Source organism: Buteo buteo, chromosome 12 (genome assembly GCF_964188355.1).
Source record: "Buteo buteo chromosome 12, bButBut1.hap1.1, whole genome shotgun sequence".
NCBI lineage: Eukaryota > Metazoa > Chordata > Aves > Accipitriformes > Accipitridae > Buteo > Buteo buteo.
This window is the reverse complement of record NC_134182.1, coordinates 40,432,932-40,454,089: the sequence shown is the minus strand read 5'-3', so window position 1 is coordinate 40,454,089 and position 21,158 is coordinate 40,432,932. Positions and strand designations below refer to the sequence as shown.

General features: G+C 40.7%; 1 protein-coding gene across 6 annotated transcripts in view; it reads right to left on the bottom strand.

Moving 5' to 3' along the window:
- The window catches only part of DOCK5 (dedicator of cytokinesis 5), an 89,221-nt gene that overhangs the window by 57,470 nt on the left and 10,593 nt on the right, over positions 1-21,158 (bottom strand). For all 6 annotated transcript variants that reach the window (XM_075043583.1, XM_075043586.1, XM_075043585.1 and 3 more), the window contains exons 2-5: positions 13,773-13,856; positions 4,901-4,941; positions 3,828-3,883; positions 2,918-3,014 (exon numbers count right to left, since the gene is read on the bottom strand). In XM_075043583.1, coding sequence (XP_074899684.1) covers positions 2,918-3,014; positions 3,828-3,883; positions 4,901-4,941; positions 13,773-13,856 — 278 coding nt within the window. The remainder of the gene's footprint in view (positions 1-2,917; positions 3,015-3,827; positions 3,884-4,900; positions 4,942-13,772; positions 13,857-21,158) is intronic.

Genomic DNA, 21,158 nt, shown 5'->3' with positions numbered 1-21,158 from the left:
TATCTGGGATACACTGCTTCCCTGCCAGTATGCATATTATATTTCAAGGTTCATATTCTACCCACTGTTAACTCACGCATGGATTGTCATGTCCATGTCTGACCTCCAGACAAGAGTTTCATGGAAACCAGAGTAGCTCTGTGGAAACACGATAATGTCTCTGGCTGGTGTCTATCAGCAAATAAGGCTGAAGATTATCTGCTCGTCAGAGCACTCATTTTTGTTTACATTTGTCCAGAACTTAATGCAACGCAGTCTTGACTCATCCCATGCTTTTAAGGACTACCCAGCAGTAGTTGCCCAGAACCTACCATGCCAGAGGTTGTCCAAAAATGCAATAAAAATATCATGTCGGGATTCCCAGACACCGCCTCCACTATCTAGCCAGGTACTCCCTCCAGTTTGCTGCAGTCATTGCATTTTCATCTTTTGCTATGAATGCAGCATCTGTAATTATAAAGCACTGACTGAACAGGACATCAAAACCTGCTTTGTGAAGAGTTTCCTCCTGCCACTTCTACTGTTATCTTTAATTAATGAAAATACTTCTCATGCTATTTACTGGTTCCACCCTAATAAAATTAGTCACGCACGTATACAGCTCTTTCCTATAGTTTCAGGCTCCAAGGCTGATGCTGTAATTCAAAAGTAGATAGCTATGTGGCAACCTACCATATTTGTAGCAATATATGCTTAGATAAGTAATTAAGCCTTTAAAAGTGTCAGTCATACCATTTATACCATTCGAAAGGCAACCCAGGCCTCATCCTCTTTACCACTGCATACTGAGCCAGTCACTTGCATGATTCTGGCTTGCACTGAGTGTCAAGTGCAGCTCATTTTCAGAGGGAAGTGCCACGAATCAAAGGACATGAAACTTTAATCTACTGGGACAACTTTTATGGTTATGCAGCTCCAAAATGACTGTCAAGAGGTTTTTGACTACATCTCACCCAACAGCTAGCCGGAATTGCCCAGTGGTATATTGCTGGTACATTCAGGCAGCAGCTGACTAGCTTCAGTTCTCTGTATGAAAGCTGTTAATGTTCAACTATGAACCCCAACTGCTCCCACACAACAGAAGGAGAGACTCATTTCAATTATTCCCCCATTCTAGTCTCTGCAAAGAACATGAATGATATAAACTACTCATAATTTTCCCCCTGAGAACAGAAATCTAAAGGGATTTATAAATAGCCATCTTCCTTTTGATTGGGGTGCACGTGAAGGGGCTGACAGAGGCTAGATGAGTCCTTCAGTTCCTGGAGGGAAGATACTAGAGACATATTTAGTCAACAAAGAAAAAAGTGTGTTCTTAACTTGTGTAAAAATAATTGCAAAGAAAAGGCAACTTGTCTTAGCTTTCAGGGAAATATAGAGCAGATCTCAATTTGACAGCTAAAGCTAAGTTATCTCTACAGCTGTTTACATTAGCTAACTCCTATTAACTAAATGAAGTTAAAAACTCTCACCCATATTTATATTTTTTTTGCAGTGGAGGTATACCCACTGGTGCAATGGTTGCTGAAACACACAGAAATTAAAGTAGTGAAATGAAGTGCTGCCAAAGAAAAAAATCCCCTGTATTCCCTTTTTCTCCTCAAATACCTCCTTCCTCCTTTAGCTTTTTTTTTTTTTAATAAACATACTGCAGGGGAAAATAAAATAAACTCAAATCCATTTCAAACCACAACATTTTCCAAGACTATTTTAAGACTTATATTGGTTAAGCATAGGAACATGAAAGGTTTCTGCTCTTAAGAAAAATAGATTCTGAGGCTAGGATCCTAAAGTTATTCAGAAAAAAAAAAGCCAAGAACAAAACTCTCTTTTCACGCAGTAATAACGTCACATATGGCTTCTCATTAAATTAAGAGGGTGGAACAAATTCTTGTGGTTTCGTGGCACACAGACAAAACGTACTTGTGGCCTAGTGAAATTTTCAATAGGAAAGCTTGCTCTGGGTAAACTGAATGGTTAGAGCTAATTTAAAACTATTCTCTCATCTTAATTAAAGTCTCAGAGCACATACTATGCAGGCTGAACTCTCTAATAACTGAAAAAAAATCAAGTTTGACTCTCTTTAATGTGCTTTAATAATCACCTTCAAAAGAAGGCAATTCGTTGTGAATTCCAGTTGTATTTCTTTGAGCAAGAATGCACCTACGTCAGCAAACCCACCAAATTCATGCATTACCTTGGCTTCTGGTTTTTCTGAGGTGACTATCATATGGTCAGGCTTCTAAACAGATTTAGAAGATGAGAGGTCTCTCCCCCACCCTACTGAGAACTAAGTATATTATGTGACTTCTGACAAGTCAAATCTTCCCCCATCACACATGGCCCTAAATCTCTTCCCATTCCTTGACTATCTTGCCTATTTGAGCTGTAGGCACGCTGGAGCGAGGATCAATCATTCTGTTAAGTATCTACAATACTTCTAGAAAAACAGAGTTCACACTTGCTAAAGACTCTGTTAAAACAACATCATGGTTTCTCACATAACTTTCTCGTACAACAGGTATCTTGCCTTCATACAGGACAGACACACAACAGGCAAATCAGGAACTCTTATTTTACTAGTGAACTGTGACTCACACACACAGCCCCAGCCAGCTGACATGACGCTGAGTGACTTGTGCCAGTGAATGCTTCATCAGTGCTGTGTCATCACACAATTATTCAAATACAGTGAACACTGTAGCGCAGACTAAACCACAGTTCTGTCTGTGATCACACATCCTGTTCAGTGGAAAGCAGAACATTTTTAGCCTCTCTTAAGACCAATTTTACAATAATGATAGTTTTACAATTCTGCATGACGTTCTATTCAAAGTCTTAGAATGCCCTGCAAAAAGTCCAGTCTCATCGCATACGAGGTCATGTAATAAAATATCAACCACTGAAGAAAACTTACCACATATAACTTGTGCCAGATAACTGCCCACTCCCTCAGGGTAGAAGTGAGTTCTTGTCCAAGGGGCAATTCACTTGGAATCACTGTTTCATGTTGTCTAGGAAAAAAAGGAGAAAACAGAAAAAAAGAGATTGAAACTTACTAGCAAAACATCCTTTTTTGATAAAAACATAAATCAAAATCTCAGAGGGCTTGATATTCACACAATTCACTCACACACAATGCCAAGATTCTTCAGGTGCTCAATTGGTTCTCCAACACATACACAATGCACATTCATTACCCATTTTTAATGCAAACACGTTTCAAGTTTCTTTCAGTCTTGTTCTTCTCAATGGATCCATTACAGAAACATGCTAAATAGACAGAAATTAAGTTTGGAAGAATCACCACTTGCAATGGTAACTTGGCCACAGTTATTAAAAAAAAAAAAGTACTTTCTAAAGTCTGTTCCTTTGCAACTGCTGTTTTCCTCTCACTATAATGATCACAGAATCAGCTCTAAGAATCAAATGAGGAGTCGTTTCCTCAAATGTTTTCCAAGACAGGAAGGAATCCACACTCCTGCTGGCTACTTGGCTGCGAGCAGGAGTGTGTTATGACTTGCAAGAGTCCCCAGAGGAGCTAAATGTAGCTTGGTTGACCTGACTCACTAGTAACTTGTCTAGCAGAGCTTTCTTATTTTTGCAAATAATATTCTCCTGCACCTATGCCTACAACTGCTTTGGTATGTACAATGCTCTGAAAAAAAAAGAAGTTATGCAGCTCTAGAAATCTAGCACAGGTGGTATGCCCTGCTGCACACATGGACCAGTAGCATTCATTACAACCACCACTACTTAAGTTGTTTGTTTGTTTTTAAATGAAATAGCATTCCGTTGTTTTTACATCTCAAGAAGCGCCAACCTACCCCCGGTCCTTCACGATTGCCTCTTTTAAATGGATATATGTTTCTGGGAAAATGCCCTGAAAATCAATACAGAAATAAAATAAATAAACCACACCATAGGATATGACGTGACAAAAATGCATTCAACAGAAAGCAGGGGCAAGGGGTAACAGCATGATCAGCAGAACAGTAACTGTGACTGATGTTTACTCTTTACCAGATATGTGTTAGGTCCACCAGCCCCAGTATCACAGGAAGAAAGACGGTAAGGAGCATCAGGTTGCAGGCTTGAGCACTATATTTTATATTAGCACCTCAAAGAAGTCAATTCCTTGTTTCACTGTAATGACACTCATCTTCTTGTATGAAATGTAAACTCTTGCAAACTATCAGTCATGCTCATTTGCCCTTGCTACGAAATATTCTTGGAGTAATTTGTCAAGTTGCCCTGGACCTGTGGTTCTCTAGAAAAGCTCACAACACATGACAGCATTTATAGAAGTTCACCAGTCCCAAGTCTCCTTTATTTAAAATAAACCTTCTAGGAGTGCTGCAATCCTTTTCTATTTCCTTTTCATTCCCCTTTACGCCTGAAAAATGGACACTGTGAAAGATGTTACCACATGAGAGGTGCCAGGATTGCAATGGGAAACCAGATTTCCATCCAGTTTTCAGGCTGGTTTCACAAACCTCTGGAGGTTTGGCTCCGATACATGCATGCATAATTTTGGAATATTTTCCAAGTCAAATCAAAACTCTAATCTTACCACTACATATAACTAATGCTGGATGCGTACAGGTCCAAGACCATAATAATAAAGCAATAAGCTAGTGTATGCAGATACGCAACAGTCAATTTTGCTAGTTCAAACTACATTACATATGCTTACAATGGAGGAGTACCCAGTTAATGGTTCTGAAACATTTAGCTCAAGGGCATTTATTTCTATCACTAAGGAAAAGGACACAGTGATCAGGAGACCTGCACAGTGTTAAGACAAGAAATACAGCAGAAGCATAGCAGATTACAGCACCGGATGGGGTCTGGCAAGGTGTGAAATGAAAATCAGAGTCACTGAATAGTGAGGTCATACCTTCTTAGATTTATTTCGGAGTGTGTATCCTCGGTACCAGCCTGTCAAAGGGAAACAAATTTTTATTTTTTTCCTGTCTACAGCAATTAAATACACATTTGTCATTCTCACCACGTTTCTAAAACATGAATCTATTGATCTTGCTCACTTGAGATCTACTATTGCGAAGACACTTCTGCTCTGTTTGTAGGAGGCTTGGTTCCTAAGAGTAGGGTAGAAGGGTGTCTCTTCCTACCATGAACTGACACCCTCACTTCTATTCTGGAGATCCATTTGGGTTGTACTGATAGGGCTCAATGGAAAAGCAGGCCGCTCCATGCTATACATTTTGAAAGCGACAATCCTTGTTCCATAAACCTTGCAAGTTATATACACAGCACTGAACTACTGCTATGATCATTTGACAGATGAGGCAGACACACAGACACGCACGCAGAACTACCACCCCAAGGTCACATAGCATGTATCCAACAAAGAGAAATATTCAAGTGTCCCAAGTCCAATTCCATTCCACTCCTTTAAAATTTTCTTTTCTATGAAGTACATTTTCATCCAAATCGTCTTATAGTTCCACATTGTATAGTTTATTTTCTTCTGTGACTCAGGCTAACACCTCCCTTCAAAGGAAAGCTGAAAGAGAATGTTTTATTAGGTAAGACAAAAAAAACAAACACCGAACACCCTGAACTGCTTGCCCATGTACAGATATTGTTTCTCGATATTATCTTGACAAGATCTAGTAAAGTGTAAGATACAAAGTAGTAACTGTGGTTCCCAGACTCAGAAGCATATGTCACTTTCAGACGTACATTTCTTCTCACTCCAGCACCTGAGATTTGACCAGTATTTTGATTTCAAGGTCACTGAAATGCAAGCGTATGAAAAAACTGCTGTATTTGTTATGTCCTCAAGTGAGCCTTCCTTAATGAGCAGACAGGAGAGAAGAAAAGCTGTGGGCAAGTCACTCCCGCTCTTCTTTCACCAACTCCAAACTGTGAGACAAAGGGTTTTTTCTCTCCACCCTCACCTTCGTCATTTGTCTTGGCTATGTAAGAGCTATGCATGATCAAGCACTCTTTCCACTGGGTGCCTGTTCCTTGCCATAAGCAACAGTTTCTCTCACCTTCAGTCCTCCTAAAGTTACTCTACTGGAAATAACAAACTAAACATTTTAGAAGAAGAATCTGCTCCGTTTTAAATGCTGATGTGCAGACAATGTCCCTTGTGTTGCTCTGGGATAGGATGCAAACTTGCACTTTCTCACTGACTCTTAGCCACTAAAAACATCATTCCAAATATGAAGACTCTCTGCAACCCCAAGTCTCAATTAACCATGCTCCTAGAGCACCGTTTTTTGACTCTTCTCCTAAGGTTCTACTTGCATTGAAACTGAAAACACTGACCCTACCTCTTAGCAAACATGAAGGATATAGATTATGGTTTATAATGCATGAATGATGTTCAGAGCTATCAAGACAGACAACACCGATCCAAGACGATTATGTTCAGCTGACTGGCAGAGGGACCTGCATCAAGGCAGCAAAGGGACTTAAGGGAATAATGAGGCAAGGAAGAGAGGAGGGGAGGGTGGTTTTTTCGGTGGGGTTTTTGGGGATTTTGTTTCTTTTTGTTTTTTCCCCCATATATTTATATATTTAGCAAAGAAGGTTCTATAAAGAACCACGGATCTGAGACCCCTCGACCATTTTGGCCTGTTCAGGACACTGGTTGAGAGAGGCCCTTGGGAGACAGTCCTGAAGGGCACAGGGGTCCAGGAAGGCTGGACATTCTTCAAGAAGGAAATCTTAAAGGCTCAGGACTAGGCTATTCTCATGCACCGCAAGACGAACCACCGAGGAAGACAATAGGCCTGGCTGAACAGGAGGCTTTTGCTGGGGTTCTTGTTAGATCATACAGAGAGGAAATTAGAAAGGCAAAAGCTCAGCTAGAACTAAATCTGGCTGCTGTCGTAAGAGACAACAAAAAATGTTTTTACAAATATGTTAATAATAAAGAGAGCCAAGGAGAATATCTATCCTTTGGATGCAGAGGGGAACATCACCACCAAAGATAAGGAAAAGGCTGAGGTACTTAACGCCTTCTTTACCTCAGTCTTTAACAGCAAGACCAGTTATCCTCAGGGTACTCAGCCCCTGAGCTGGAAGACAGGGATGGAGAGCAGAATATACCCCCCATAATCCAGGAGGAAATAGTTAATGACCTGCTATGCTGTCTGGACACTCACAAGCCTATGGGACCAGATGGGATCCATCCAAAAGTATTGAGGGAGCTGGCAGAGGAGCTTGCCAAGCCACTCTCCATCATTTGTCAGCAATCCCGGTCAACAGGGGAGGTCCCAGACGACTGGAGGCTGGCCAATGTGATGTCCATTTACAAGAAGGGTCGGAGGGAGGATCTGGGGAACTACAGGCCTGTCAGCCTGACCTCCGTACCAGGGAAGATTACAGAGCGGTTCATCTTGAGTGAGCTCACGTGGCATGTGCAGGATAACCAGGGGATCAGGCCCAGCCAGCATGGGTTCATGAAAAGCAGGTCCTGCTTGACCAACCTGATCTCCTTCTATGACCAGGTGACCCACCGAGTGGATGAGGGGAAGGCTGTGGATGTTGTCTACCTGGTCTTCAGTAAGGCCTTTGACCCTGTCTCTCACGGCACACTCCTTGAGAAGCTGGCGGCTCATGGCTTGGACGAGTGTACTCTTCGCTGGGTGAAAAACTGGCTGGATGGACGAGCCCAGAGGGTTGTGGTGAATGGAGTTAAATCCAGTTGGCAGCAGGTCACAAGTGGTGTTCCCCAGGGCTCAGTATTTGAGCCAGTTCTGTTTAATATCTTTATCAATGATCAGGACGAGGGGATTGAGCGCACCCTCAGCAAGTTTGCAGACGATGCCAAGTTGGGAGGGAGGGTTGATCTGCTTGAGGGTAGGAAGGCTCTACAGAGGGATCCAGACAGGCTGGATCAATGGGCCGAGGCCAACCGTATGAGGTTCAACAAGGCCGAGTGCCGGGTCCTGCGCTTGGGTCACAACTACCCCATGCAACGCTACAGGCTTGGGGAAGAGTGGCTGGAAAGCTGCCTGATAGAAAAAGACCTGAGGGTGCTGGTTGACAGCTGGCTGAATATGAGCCAGCAGTGTGCCCAGGTGGCCAAGAAGGCCAAGAGCATCCTGGCTTGTATCAGAAATAGTGTGGCCAGCAGGACTAGGGAAGTGATTGTTCCCCTGTACCGATACTGGTGAGGCCACACCTCAAGTCCTGTGTTCAGTTTTGGGCCCCTCACTACAGGAAAGACATGGAGGTGTTGGAGCGTGTCCAGAGAAGGGCAACCAAGCTGGTGAGGGGCCTGGAGCACAAATCTTACGAGGAGCGGCTGAGGGGACTGGGGTTGTTTAGTCTGGAGAAAAGGAGGCTGAGGGGAGACCTTATCACTCTCTACAAGTACCTGAAAGGAGGGTGTAATGAGGTGGGTGCTGGTCTCTTCTACCAAGTAACTAGTGATAGGACAAGAGGAAATGGCCTCAAGTTGTGGCAGGGGAGGTTTAGATTGGATATTAGGAAAAATTTCTTTACTGAAGGGGTTGTCAGGCATTGGAACAAGCTGCCCAGGGAAGAGGTAGAGTGACCATCCCTGGAGGTATTCAAGAAGTGCGTAAACAAGGCACTTCAGAACATGGCTTAGTGGGCATGGTTGACGGTTGGACTCAATGATCTTAAAGGTTTTTTCCAACTTAAACTATTCTATGATTCTATAAATTAGACCTTAGGGTGGGGCTTTTTTGTTTTGTTGGGTTTTTTTGAGGGGGGAGGGTTGTGTTTGTTTGGGTTTTATTTGTTTGTTTTTAAGCACAGTTTTGTCCCCTTTCTCTAGCAATAAGAAGGTAAATCAGCTTGACCACATAAACCCCAATATTCCAGTAGTGAGTTAGGAGGAAAGAAGATATTCCATTCCTTCCACAGGATGAAGATAAGATTATACATTGATCATGGACCAATGGATAAAGTACTGGATTAGGGATGAGAAGATTTAGGTTCTATTTTTATCTAAGTTGTAATTAATTGAATGGTCAAGTAGAAGTTATTTAGGGTGTGATACAAAGCTCGTGGAACTTAAGAATATTTTTCCAGTGATTTCAATTCCATTTGACACAGTCTCTCAGCCCTTCTACACCACCGCTTCCTCGTATTTAAAATGGCTTCTTGGCATTAACCACATTCCTGTAAAATATTTTGCGATCATTGCCTAAAAGCATGTTGTATATTATTACGCAAAACTATTTCAGCAAGTATCTCATGCAGTTTTTTCAGAATTCTGCTCCAATTTTCAATAATCTTATCCGTCATTTTAAAAGGAACAAAAGCTTTTGGCAGTGGTCAATTGATTACTTGATTTCTTCTTAAAGAAAACCAAAATCTGCCTAAAGCTTCAGAGGAATGATAGACTATTTAAGTGTTTCTCTTGAGTACTTTCCCCAAGCAGAGATGTGCTAAATGGAGAAAGGCTTTTCAGTTGAAGATGACATGGCAAATTTCAGCTACTACAACACTCTTTCAAACTGAAGTCTGATTAAGACCACAAGGATAGCAGACTTGCAAAGAAAGGTCAGAAAGTTTTGGTTTTGTTTTTGTTGTTTTAAAATAGAACACAGGTCCTCAATTGTACCTTTCATTAAATGGATTTTATGCAATATATAAAAGATCAGAAAATCTAAGAAAAATTATTCAAATTACAATAGTTTAGACAACGAAAAGTTATACACAGCAATCCCAGGTCACGTGCTTAACCACAAGGTCTTTGTTCCTCTTCCACTGTAGTGTACTGTTGCTCAGTACCACAACGTACACCACTGCACTGTACTGAAATAAAACAAGGAATTGCTTCCTTTACCTACATGGGTCAGAGGAAGGATAAAAGACTGAAAATAGGAACAAATTCAATACAAACTTATTTTCATCAGGAGAAGAAACTGATCAGAATCATGGTATGTGGGCACACGTTCCTTCCACCCACAATTTGGCTATTTCCCACAGCTTGCAACTGCAGATTAGAAAAGATTCCCCTAAACAGAAATGTATCCTCCCCAGCTCACTGCTCAAGGTCAGATTCCCAGAGAGTAAGTAAATCCTGGACTTAAGCTAACGTTCAAATTACTGGATGCAGCAAGTTTCCTTCTTTTCTTGGATTTTGCAGCATATGCCCAGTCTTGACAATATTTGGCAAACAACAGGATAAGCACACACTGCTTACCTTATTATCAAGTGGAAAAAGTAATTTTGTACAAAGACCTTATGCTCTTCTGCAACCAGACAGCCAACCAGAGAAAGGAGGAAAAAAAAATACCTTGCTTTGCAGTTAACAAGAGTGTATCATGACCAAGACACCTAAACTAACAAAACTGCGCTTTGCAGAGGGTATATGTGTATTTGTTTTAAAGGGAAGGCAAGTCTAAGAAAACTGGTATCCTCCAGATCTTCATGTATAATAAATACACCATGGTATTTCAAAGCACACTTGAAGCCCAACTAAGACATTTCAAAAGTTATTTAAAATCAGTCTCAAAGTAAAACACTGAATGTGCAAATTTAGACCCTATCTACAGGGCAAACCCCACTTACACCTGCACCTAATGGCAGATCGACAAAGATGCAGTATGCCACAATCTTCATTTTCCTGGACTGAAGGAAACGCTGCACAGTCTAGACTATGGAGTTCTATAACCCAATAGCAAACAGCTCTCAGGTTGTCCCTATACAGATTTGAGCTGATCGGACATCAGCAAATTAGAGCTTGTACTAGAAATATTTGAAACCTTTAGTTCAAACTGCTCAGTCTGTGGTTTCAGTTCTGATGACCTTCACTCACAATCCAAGCCTAACTGTGTAGTTGTAACTGAGACTTATAAACATCAGGCAAATCATCTGTTTAGAAAGCTTTACCAACAGAAGGGCAATGCCAGAGTCTCACCCCAAATTGGGCCAACTTTCCAAGGACTTCCAGTCTTTGCAACAGGCCTCTAACTCCTGATAGCATGCACTAGCATAAATGAGCAGGGATTTTGCAATTTAAAGGTACTTTCTCTCATTGTGAGGCCATTAGGCAGTACAACAGCAGCACCTGACTGCAGGCACTCCACCTTAAGAGTTTGAGAGACACTACAGTCTCTGGCAAAGCCACGTAACTGTAACCTTCGTGTACCACGGAGGCCTGCACCAAAATGCATCCATACCTTCTGGCTTGCACTTTAATTCACTTTATTGCTCTTTGCTTCTCACACACCTCCCCCAGTAGCTCAGCTGTATCAGTGTTATGTCTCAAAGCTATTCAGCCCATTGAGAATCAGATAATGTTTATTGCTAACAGCAAAACCCAGTGCAAGCTTCAACCTTGCTGCTTCACTGTCAAGGAACAAACTGTGCACTTCAATTCTTATAGACAGAGCAGAGCCAGCCAAAACCCCAGATGCAGAATATAAAGAGCTTTCAAGTGAAGGCTGTTTGATACACAGCCAGTCTTTGCTGAACATGGCTGAGGAATGAGTACCTGCTGACTTCAACCAGGAGGAAAAAAGAGGCATGTTCTAGATGACTGACAGAGCAGGAAAACTGGGGTACAACAGCCCTGAGAACCTTCTGGTAACTCACAAAAGATGCTTCTGTGCATCCTGAGGTAGGGAACAATAGCAAGAAGCAAGATTTTCCAAGTGGCTATTACCATTACCTGAGAGCCTCTGGACAATCCTGAAAAACTCTGCCTTAATCCCCTAAAAAATATTACCGATAGCCTAAGGAACACCCTCAGCTGGGAGCTGCAGGGATAACTTACACTGGCTGAAAAAAGGACTTCACAAGGCATCTCTGAGCCTTTCTTTTTGCAAAACCAACGCCCTGGTTAAATGGAACGTTTTTCTAAATTGACAGTTGTGTATCCAGGTAAGAACAGTGATTAGTGGAACAAAACCCCATTTTTATCAGACTGGAGTTGTATTTGTAATCATACATCATTAGCATAAGAAAAAACAGAAAAGCTTCTTGTGAGAACACTAATTCTCAAAAACACAACCCGCATATCTGGAAACAAAGCTGAAAGCTGACATCACAAAAGAAAGAAAAACAGATACAATAAGACATGAGAATTTCCTCCCAAGCAGACAGAACACCAGAATTTGGAATTTTTAAGATGAATTTATGGGAAATAAGACCAGACCCACAGAGAAGTTACCATCTTGGAGACAATTTGCATATTTTCCTTTAGATTCACAAATGTCTGGCCTGAATTTTTCACTGGTCTTTCCAGAAAAGTTTTTAGTTGTACTGCAGTAATTCCTAGGTGCCTCAGTCACAAATTAAGATGCCACACTGGTGGCTCAGCATATGAAAACAATAAAAACACGTTCACTTTCCCAAACAATTTACAATCAATCTTCTCACACTGAAGTTCCAGACTGGGACATTTCAGGTAAAAAACAAGGATGCCATTTGGGTATTCATTTCCTATTCTTGACTGTCTCTCTGTTAAACAGCTGATTATAGACCAAGTACTAGGATTAAACAGTGATGTCGCTTTAAAAAAAAAAAAAAAAAGAAGAAATAGCCTAACATTTTGGGAAATAAAAAAAAGCATCTTCATGAGGGCAATTTTCATCCCTGACACTCCCTCTTCCTTGTGTTTCTTTTTCAAAACCAGTTCAAAAATTAGTACTATTACACAGGGATTTTCTTCCCTTTCTCCCTCTCTCTCTACCCCCCTGCCACACTCACCACTATCACACACATCAGTGTACAAACACACATCAGCAACATAATCTGCTTTGACATGTAGGAACTGGCTGGCTGTTTCCAGTGTCAAGGTCAAAGAGAAGTGGAAAGAGAACAATTGGCTAAGAACAAATTGCTAAACACACAGCTTGCTGCTCCCAGCAGAGATACTAAAGAGTTTTTGTATGTTGAGCCTTTTTCAAACTGATGCTGCTTGTGAAAATTATTGAGTTTATATTTTGGGAAGAATCTTTAAATTTTGGAGAGCCTTCCAAATGAAGTAGTGACTAGTACATTCTTTAAAATAATTAAATGACTGTGTTCCATTCCTGATATTGAAATCTTCATTAAACAGTCTGGTTTAGTAAGTGGATATGAAACACACAAGTGTAATTTTCATCTTGTTTAAAATAGGCATTTTGTTTTCCTTTCTTCAAGATGTTTTACATTAAGGTATGTATTTTGAAAAACTTCCCAGTAAAGTACTGGGAGAAACAGCCTAAAAAAGGCATGGAAGCTCCACAACTGGAGGCTTTTTAAAACACATAATGCCAGTTTGTGACATAATGGTTTAAACCAACATTACTTTTGAAACGATTAGACCTGCCCTCTCTTTTTCTTTCATCCACTGCCTCCGTTGTCTCAGATCAAAGAACAAATTCAGGTTAAAAGCTGCTTTTTAAAAAATTACTATTATTTTCCAGCCGGATCAGTTCATCACATGACTATACAAGCACTTGGCCCAGCACAAGGAGGAGCCAAGGTAAACAGGTGTGGTGTGAAAACAGGAATTAACAGCGAGAAGTAAGTGTTTCTTTCTCTTGCAGTGCTGCCTTGAGATACCACTGAAATCTTACCTTGACAAACCTCTGCCAGGAACAGTGTAGATATGATTGCCACTTCTGTACTTCATGCATTTTTAATACCGTTTTAAAAGTAAAGTGCATACAGCAAACACTACATAGCACGCTTTGTGCTTTTGGGCATATCAGAAGTTGAAAATCTAGATCTAAAATTTGTATTATTTAAAAAAAATCCTGATTTGTTACATTTACTTTCAAAAACCACTGTAAAGTACTTGGAAGTGATGTGCAACCTACCTTCATACATCTCCAAAATGTGAACAGTATCGCCAACTTGCAAGGAGAGCTCCACATCTTGGACAGCGTCATAGTTGTAGATTGCTAAAAAGGGGAAAAGGTGGGAGAGAGAGATGAAAAACACAATCGTGAAAGCTGTGAGGTAATCAGATTTTGAAATCTGGTATCATGGCACCTGTCAAAGGCAGAATATGGTTTTGAAAAGGCACTGTAAAGTTACTAAGCTATCTTGTGTATATAATACACCAGAAAAGTATGTAGCATATCTATTTCCAGATTCTACCATCAGTTCCTGCAAGGATAAGAAACATTATTCTTAACAGCCAACAAAGTTTCTCTTTTACCTTTAAGAATACACATATGTGACACTATATGAAGAAGCTGTATCTTCCCACTTTACTGACAACCTGCCCAGCAAAGGTCATTATTACCTCAGGCAGAGGTTATGGATCCATTAGGTAATTGACATTTTTTTACTGGCATTTCACAGGACTAACTGCAATGTGGCACTCGCAAGCGCTGGCAAAACAACATTAACTGGATGTCATAAGAAAAAATGCCACTATTCTATACTAAATGCCTCAGACTATTTCTTACTAAAGGCTCTTCCCAGACAAGAACCAATCTTAGCACAAAAACTTGAGATTCTCTGCAAATTTAATCCCTACCAAAGACAAAGCTAATCTGAATGCTTATCGGATTTCCAGTGGGAATAGGATTAAGTCCAGAAGCCCATGCTTCTAAACTGCCTTTTCTCTGGAACTTTCTTGAGGTGCACAGTTTCACTGCACAAAGCAGAAGAGCCCTCCTTAGAGCTGCTAGAGGCTTGTCAAGATGAGAAAGTTTAATTTGAATTTGCTTTCAAAGCAATGCAAGTAAAAAGAAATAAAGCAGTCAGGAAAATGCTTTCCTATGGTTCAATGAATTGATCGGCTAAGTCAGAACAGACCACTCCTCTACAAAAATGACATTATCTTATTTATTTATTTAGAACACTGGTTTAAGTACAGATCACATCTTAAATACAGCAATGCAATCTTCTCATGCACATAAGTGTCATATTTACATAGCCAAATCTGTTCCCCAATGTATCAGTGAAGTAAGCACAATGTTTATTTTTCAGAAGGCAAATAAACCATGCAAACATTTTCAGGGGGCTTTGGGAAAATTCTTCAGACTTCAGAGGTTTGTATTTGAAGAACTCACTCCGAAAATTAAATAAATAAATTAAAAATTGAGCTCTTATGTTAGGAAATTAGCATCGAATGCCTATCATTTCCACCAAAATGAGGTATATTGCCTCCTGGCAACGATCCAGCATAAACAAATGACTGTGGCTTACCACACCGGAAATTCTCTCATATATATACTAGCTTTCTTTAAAATATTGTAACTATAAATAATCCAACAGAAGTAGGCAGGCGATCTGAATTCCCTGCAGTATCTGAAATACACCCTGATCACAGATACTTATTTTCTTATGCTGCAGGGGCAGTGTTTGTTCACGGTGGCCCTAATTCATGCCTACCATAACTTCAGTGCCTGCAGAGATACACAGGCACAGAGTACGCATTGAACCTATTAACGTTGTTTTCCAGAGGGTTACAGGAATGTTAGTGGACTTTTGCTCCTAAGGCACTAGCTGCTCCAACTTCCAGTTTCCTCTCCCTCCCCGCAATGGTGTTGTAAGCCAAGATATTAAAACTGACTGGTGATCTGGATATTCAGTTTAGACACTTTAAAGGCCCCAGAATAGGCCTGAAAGTAAAAATCCCACCAACATTTTTACAGAAAAATTTGGATAATGTTTATGGCCAAACATGACCGTACACAGGAGTAGATCAGAGTAATCCATTATGAACTACCTTGTATTGACAGATGCCGAGATCATAACTTGACGGAAGAGCTGGTTAATACTGTATTAGATTCAGTTAAAAAGAAACCGTTCTGCCAGATATAGAAAATAATTCCGCAAGGGTTTGCAGAGGTCAGCATAAAAGTGCAGCACCCGACCCAAAGGAAAGTAAACTCCCTGCGGCCATGCCTTCTGTTGCCGTAAACCTGCCAAATCACTAACGTTAAGCAGGGATGTTGCAATCCGTTACTTGGATGGGACATCTCCAAACCTCCCCAAGGAGCAGCAGGAAGCAGTGTGGATGGATAAAAAAATCCAGGCTTCCTTTGGAGTTGCTGCTGAACTGTTGGCCCATAATGTGCTCTGGGGAAACTGCAGTACAGAGGAGGTGTCATTCCTCAGGTGGAGTCCAGGCATCAAGCAGTCTATGAACATTAATAATCCTATAGCACTGTCAACAGACTCAGAAGATTTAAAGCAGAGCACCTTAGCCAATTTCTAACTTGGCTGATTACATTCTGTCTACTGAAGCCTCCTCCTGTGGTTACAGCTGGACTGCCTTAGTTTCTGTCCTAAAATGCTGTTTGGGATTCCTGTTTCATGGCTGTGCTCACCATGAGAAATGGCTGCTGTTTAGAAATGCACGTGTGCTTATATGTATAGGGATTCCTACATACAGTTTCTAGATGCCTTGGGTTTCTCTGGGACAAACAGACATTATATAAATACCAGTCTGTATTCTTCCATAAATTGCTGCTTTAGCTTCAGACAAAAGCAGTCTGAGCAGCACCAAGTGTCTAACAGAAAGGTGGGCGGGCATCAGACAAGCCTTTCTTTTGAGAACACAGACAGTTAATTCAAAACTAAAGAGCACAACAGCCACAAGAAGAGGGAGAACTAAACACTGCAGCTCCCTTCCACTCACCAAAGATCACAACAACCACAAGACAGAGAACTAAACATTGCAGTTCCCTTCCCTTCTCTTCCCCTGCTTTACCAGAAAGGTTTCAGATCCCGATGTGTAGCATTTACAAACTAAAGGGACATGCTTCTGCCTCTGCATATCAAAAAAAAGGCAAGATTTGTAGTATCTTGCTTTGCTAGATTGAATTAAGCAAGAACAGAGGGACACTGTATATAAAATCTCCTACCCAATGGTTATGCACAAGGTTATAAGACAAATTGCTCGCATATTTTCCCTGGGAGCTTTACTGTTTGCAACTGATGCTTCCTGCTCCTTGAAGTCAATCCTGTCCGAAATAGTCCATCTGCAGTTATTTGAACTGCTTAGCCTCTTTTTCATTGTGTGTATTTAATCTGACCTCTTTCAGACTTAAAAGAAAAATGAAGCTGCACATAACAAACATGGTCATGGCATGAAAAAATAAAAATCCTTCATAGAAAACCCTGACAGAGCAGCAAGAAAGGAAGAAGGAGAAAAAAAATTACAGAGATTTTTGCCCCCAAATTTGCAGGAATATATGGTTAAGTCTTTTCACTTCAAGTTAAACTTCAGTTGAGATTTTGTCCTTTGAAATTCACTTTAGAATGGTGATCCTGTTCCTTTTATCATCCTGAATGAAAAGCAGCACTGAAGTCTAGCAAATTTGATCTAAATAAAGAGGCAGAAGTGGAAAATGTGATCTGTAAGAAGGAGATACTGGGTTTGGTTTAATGATCCTATTCTTTGAGCATAACTAGAGGCGATGTATCATATTATTTAATTTGCAGTCCCCCAGTTTGATTAGTGGAAAGTTTAAGAAATGTTTTTTTCAACAGTGCATCCAGCCTATGGAATTCATTAGGAGGGAAGGTCAGAGGAGTCATCACTGGGGCTGGTTTGAAAAGGGCAACAGATAACTTTATGACCGGTGACAGCAGCCAGAGTAATGTAGGTGAAGATAAGGAGAAGCAGTTTTCATGCTTCAGGGCAGAAGGTGATTCCTCAAAACGGATGGAGAAGGAACTCTAAAGGCATTGCACAACTGGGTGTGCACACTGGATGTTGGGGGATACACTGTTCTGTTCTGAAGCATCACGCAATAGTCATCACCAGAAACAAGGACTACACGAACGGCAAAGGAAACCTGAGATAGCCTGGACTTTCCAGGGTAGCCAGGGCTCTGAGTAATAGCTAACGGTGAGCTAGAAGTTTCTGAGAAGGCAGAGTTTGATGTGGGCTGGCACATGGCAGTATTATGATGGGAAGAGCAGGTTTAGTTATGTCAGTCCCTCCAATTCTATGAAGGCACAAGATTAATCACACCACACGTTCCTGATCTGTGAAACACCAGACAGTGGCACTTAAAACAGTAAGAAGCCTCAATGTCATGCATGGGACAGAAAATAAGACGCAGCACAATTATATTACAAAAAAAAAACCCCAAACCCCACTTTGAAAAACCACAAAGCTTCACTTTGTCGAAGAGTCCTGGGAGAAGCCTTAATTTGCAAGAGGTCTGTCAGCAACTCATTGAGCCTGATCTAGCTTTTAGTGAAACCCGTGAGAGGTTTGGCATATGTTTCCATGAAAGCAGTGTCAGGCTTACTTCTTCAGTGTCTACCAACAACGTTCGTTTGGAAGGAAGGTGATGGTGCAGTCAGCTCTGATGTCACATATGTAACTGGCTTTAAAGAGCCAGTACACATCTGGACAAGTGATCTCCCGCATTAATGCAGTGTCTTTCACACAGTGCCACCAACACATGTTAGAACAGTAGCAACTGTTCTCTTTTACATGCAGAGAAACTGAGGACAGAAAAACTGAATGTCATCCTGTTCATCTGCAGCACATTCAGAGACGAAAACCAAATATTAATTCCTAGACCCATTTTAACCACAAGACTGTAACTCATTTTCAAAACTGTTCTCAAAGTGAAGCTCAGTTAAAATGTCTGCAACTGAAGTGAACGAAGCAGAAACTGTCCCGTAATATTTTGTGTGTAATTCAAAGCAGAATGAAATTGAATCCTTCCCTCAATAACTTGTTTAAATGCATTTGAAATGTGGATTATTGGCCTGAAACACACAGCCACTGCAAGATCCGTTATCTCTAACTTGGCTCAAAATAACCACCCCTCCACCCATTACAAAAGACACGATAACCGCTTCCAAATACCATGTCCCACTTCTCTGAAGTCTGCCCTCACCACTATCTGATAGGAGAGGGCTGTGGCTTGCTTCCTCTGAACAAAGAATCACATTCAGTGCTGTTGCAATAACCAGACTTCATCTCATTACATCTTTCAACCGAAGAGTCAAAAACTATTGTACGGAAACAGAAGTATGTGCTTTTATGCTGCAACAACCCTGTATTAAGAAATGGCATTTATGCTGGACAGCCCCATTTGGAGAAGCCTGGTATGCTATCTGTTGCCAAGATATAACCAAAAAAACAGTGGCTTTATTTAAAAAACAAGGAACTGCCCAAGGAATTAATTCTTCATAGGAACAAAGGCTTTCTGATGTTTGAGTAAAAACATTCTTGTAACTTCCCAGGAATTTGTGTCTGAAAAATTGAGAACAGCATAATTAAGATTTATATGTCAGACTACTTAATAATAAAAAAAAAAAAAAAAAAAGCAGTCATGGTTCAACACTGTGAAACATGCACATTAACTGACTGTTATGAAAAAAAATACTACTCCTGAACTGGTTGATGCTGACATTCAGTCTCAATTCTACAGAGTTCCAAGTGACTGCGTAGCATTTTGAATGCAAATAATCCAGAATAACAGGATTACGCAGATGGAAATGCTTTAATTAACAGTCGCCATCAGACTTCAGAGTCAAACATCTGATGAGCTAGAGGTGGACCTTTAACATCTTGTGTACTTACTGTTTCAGGCTGACCTCACAAACAGGAATACACTTGGAAGGACTTCTACCTATCGTTAAAAATTTTAAGATGGATAATCTTAAAAACGGGCATTAAATCGACTGAGAAATTATACCGTCTGCCTATGTGGGAGGATATGGCATGGCCTTTCTAATTTGGATTCTGTAACTGTCAGTTTCTATATTCATTCCTTTCCTTTGAGAACCATGAGAAAAGCAGGAAGATCCACTGTCCTCAGTATGCTTCCAACACTTGCAGTTCCAACCTAAGACTATCCCAATAAGCAAACCAAATAAGCGTGTTTGTTACCTGCTCACCTGCCAAGGACAAGGAAGTGTACCTGCCAGATGCACAGTGGATCAAAAGCCTGCTAAGATTTTCTGATTTCCTCTGAATAACAGAATATTATCCTGGAGCAAGGTTTTGCAGAGACTGTCCTGCACAAGCAGTCTAAATGAAACTAATTTCCAAATTTGGGACTGGGGAAGATTTTCTCTTTCAGTCATGCCATCACTAGCTTCTGGATATTCCTGTCTCTCTCTTCATCATAGATTGGATCAGATGCTAGGATCAATGGTTTAATCTCTTAAAGCCTGGATTGCTTTAGGAAAAAAAACAACTTAACAACCTCAGCCCATGGGAATATGGATGGCTTCACAAGAGTTACACAAGTGCTCCAACTAGATGATCTAATGGTCTCTTATGGCTTTAAACTCTACAGACTAAAACCACAGTCAGTTCCACAACAATGCTCTGGAGCAAGTGGCAGACCCAACGACAAATTAGCCCATGTATTTTAATAAGAGCTTCTTAGTAGATTCAGATCAGGCAAACTGGGATGATTCAGAACTGTTGAAGCAAGAGAGATACTGATTGTAAAGAAAAAAGAAATAATCTCCATCTTTTCACATCTGCAGAATTCCCATTAGTCATCTTCCCCTCAAATATTTATTGCAAAGTGTTTATACCACAGTAGCTGTATGAAAATAAAGGAGATTCTGTTCTCAGAGTGCATCTATATTGCAATATAGGAGAGAGATATACATCCTAAACATATACTGATTTGGATACCAGTAATAACGTCATCACAACATAAGCTGTTTTGTCTCTCTGTAAGTGTGCTTGGGGTAGAAGCAGACCAACTGTAGCTGCTTCTTTGGTCTGAACCACACAGAAAACCTCTGTTACGCTGATGAGACTCTAAAATAAGTTTTCTTGATGACCAGTGACTTTTCCAGACTTACTTTTATGTCAGTGGCTAACACAGCGAGGCTACAGTGCATTGGTTGTCGCATTATGGTGTACTAACCCAGACTTTGTTGTATACAAGCAGATAAACACTTGGAAAAAACCTTGAAATCTCTCTCCTCCCGTCACTAAGCACACATTTTAAAGTAGCTCCACATTTTGCCCAGATGGAAGAACTTTAAAGTCTTGGCCCCACCCCTGCCTCCTCCTCACAACTAGGCCATGGAAACTAACAGCAAAGAAAACCTACAGTAGGAAAACCACCAGAAAACAAGTCTCTCCAAATACACTCAGACAGGCATTCATACACACACCCTGGGCAAAATCCTGCTATGGTAGAATGCACTGAACTTCACCCACTGACTAAAGAATCAACTCAATTCAGAGCTTCTAGGATTTGCAATAACCCACTCTGACCCCCAAAGTTACACGAATATCCTTCATC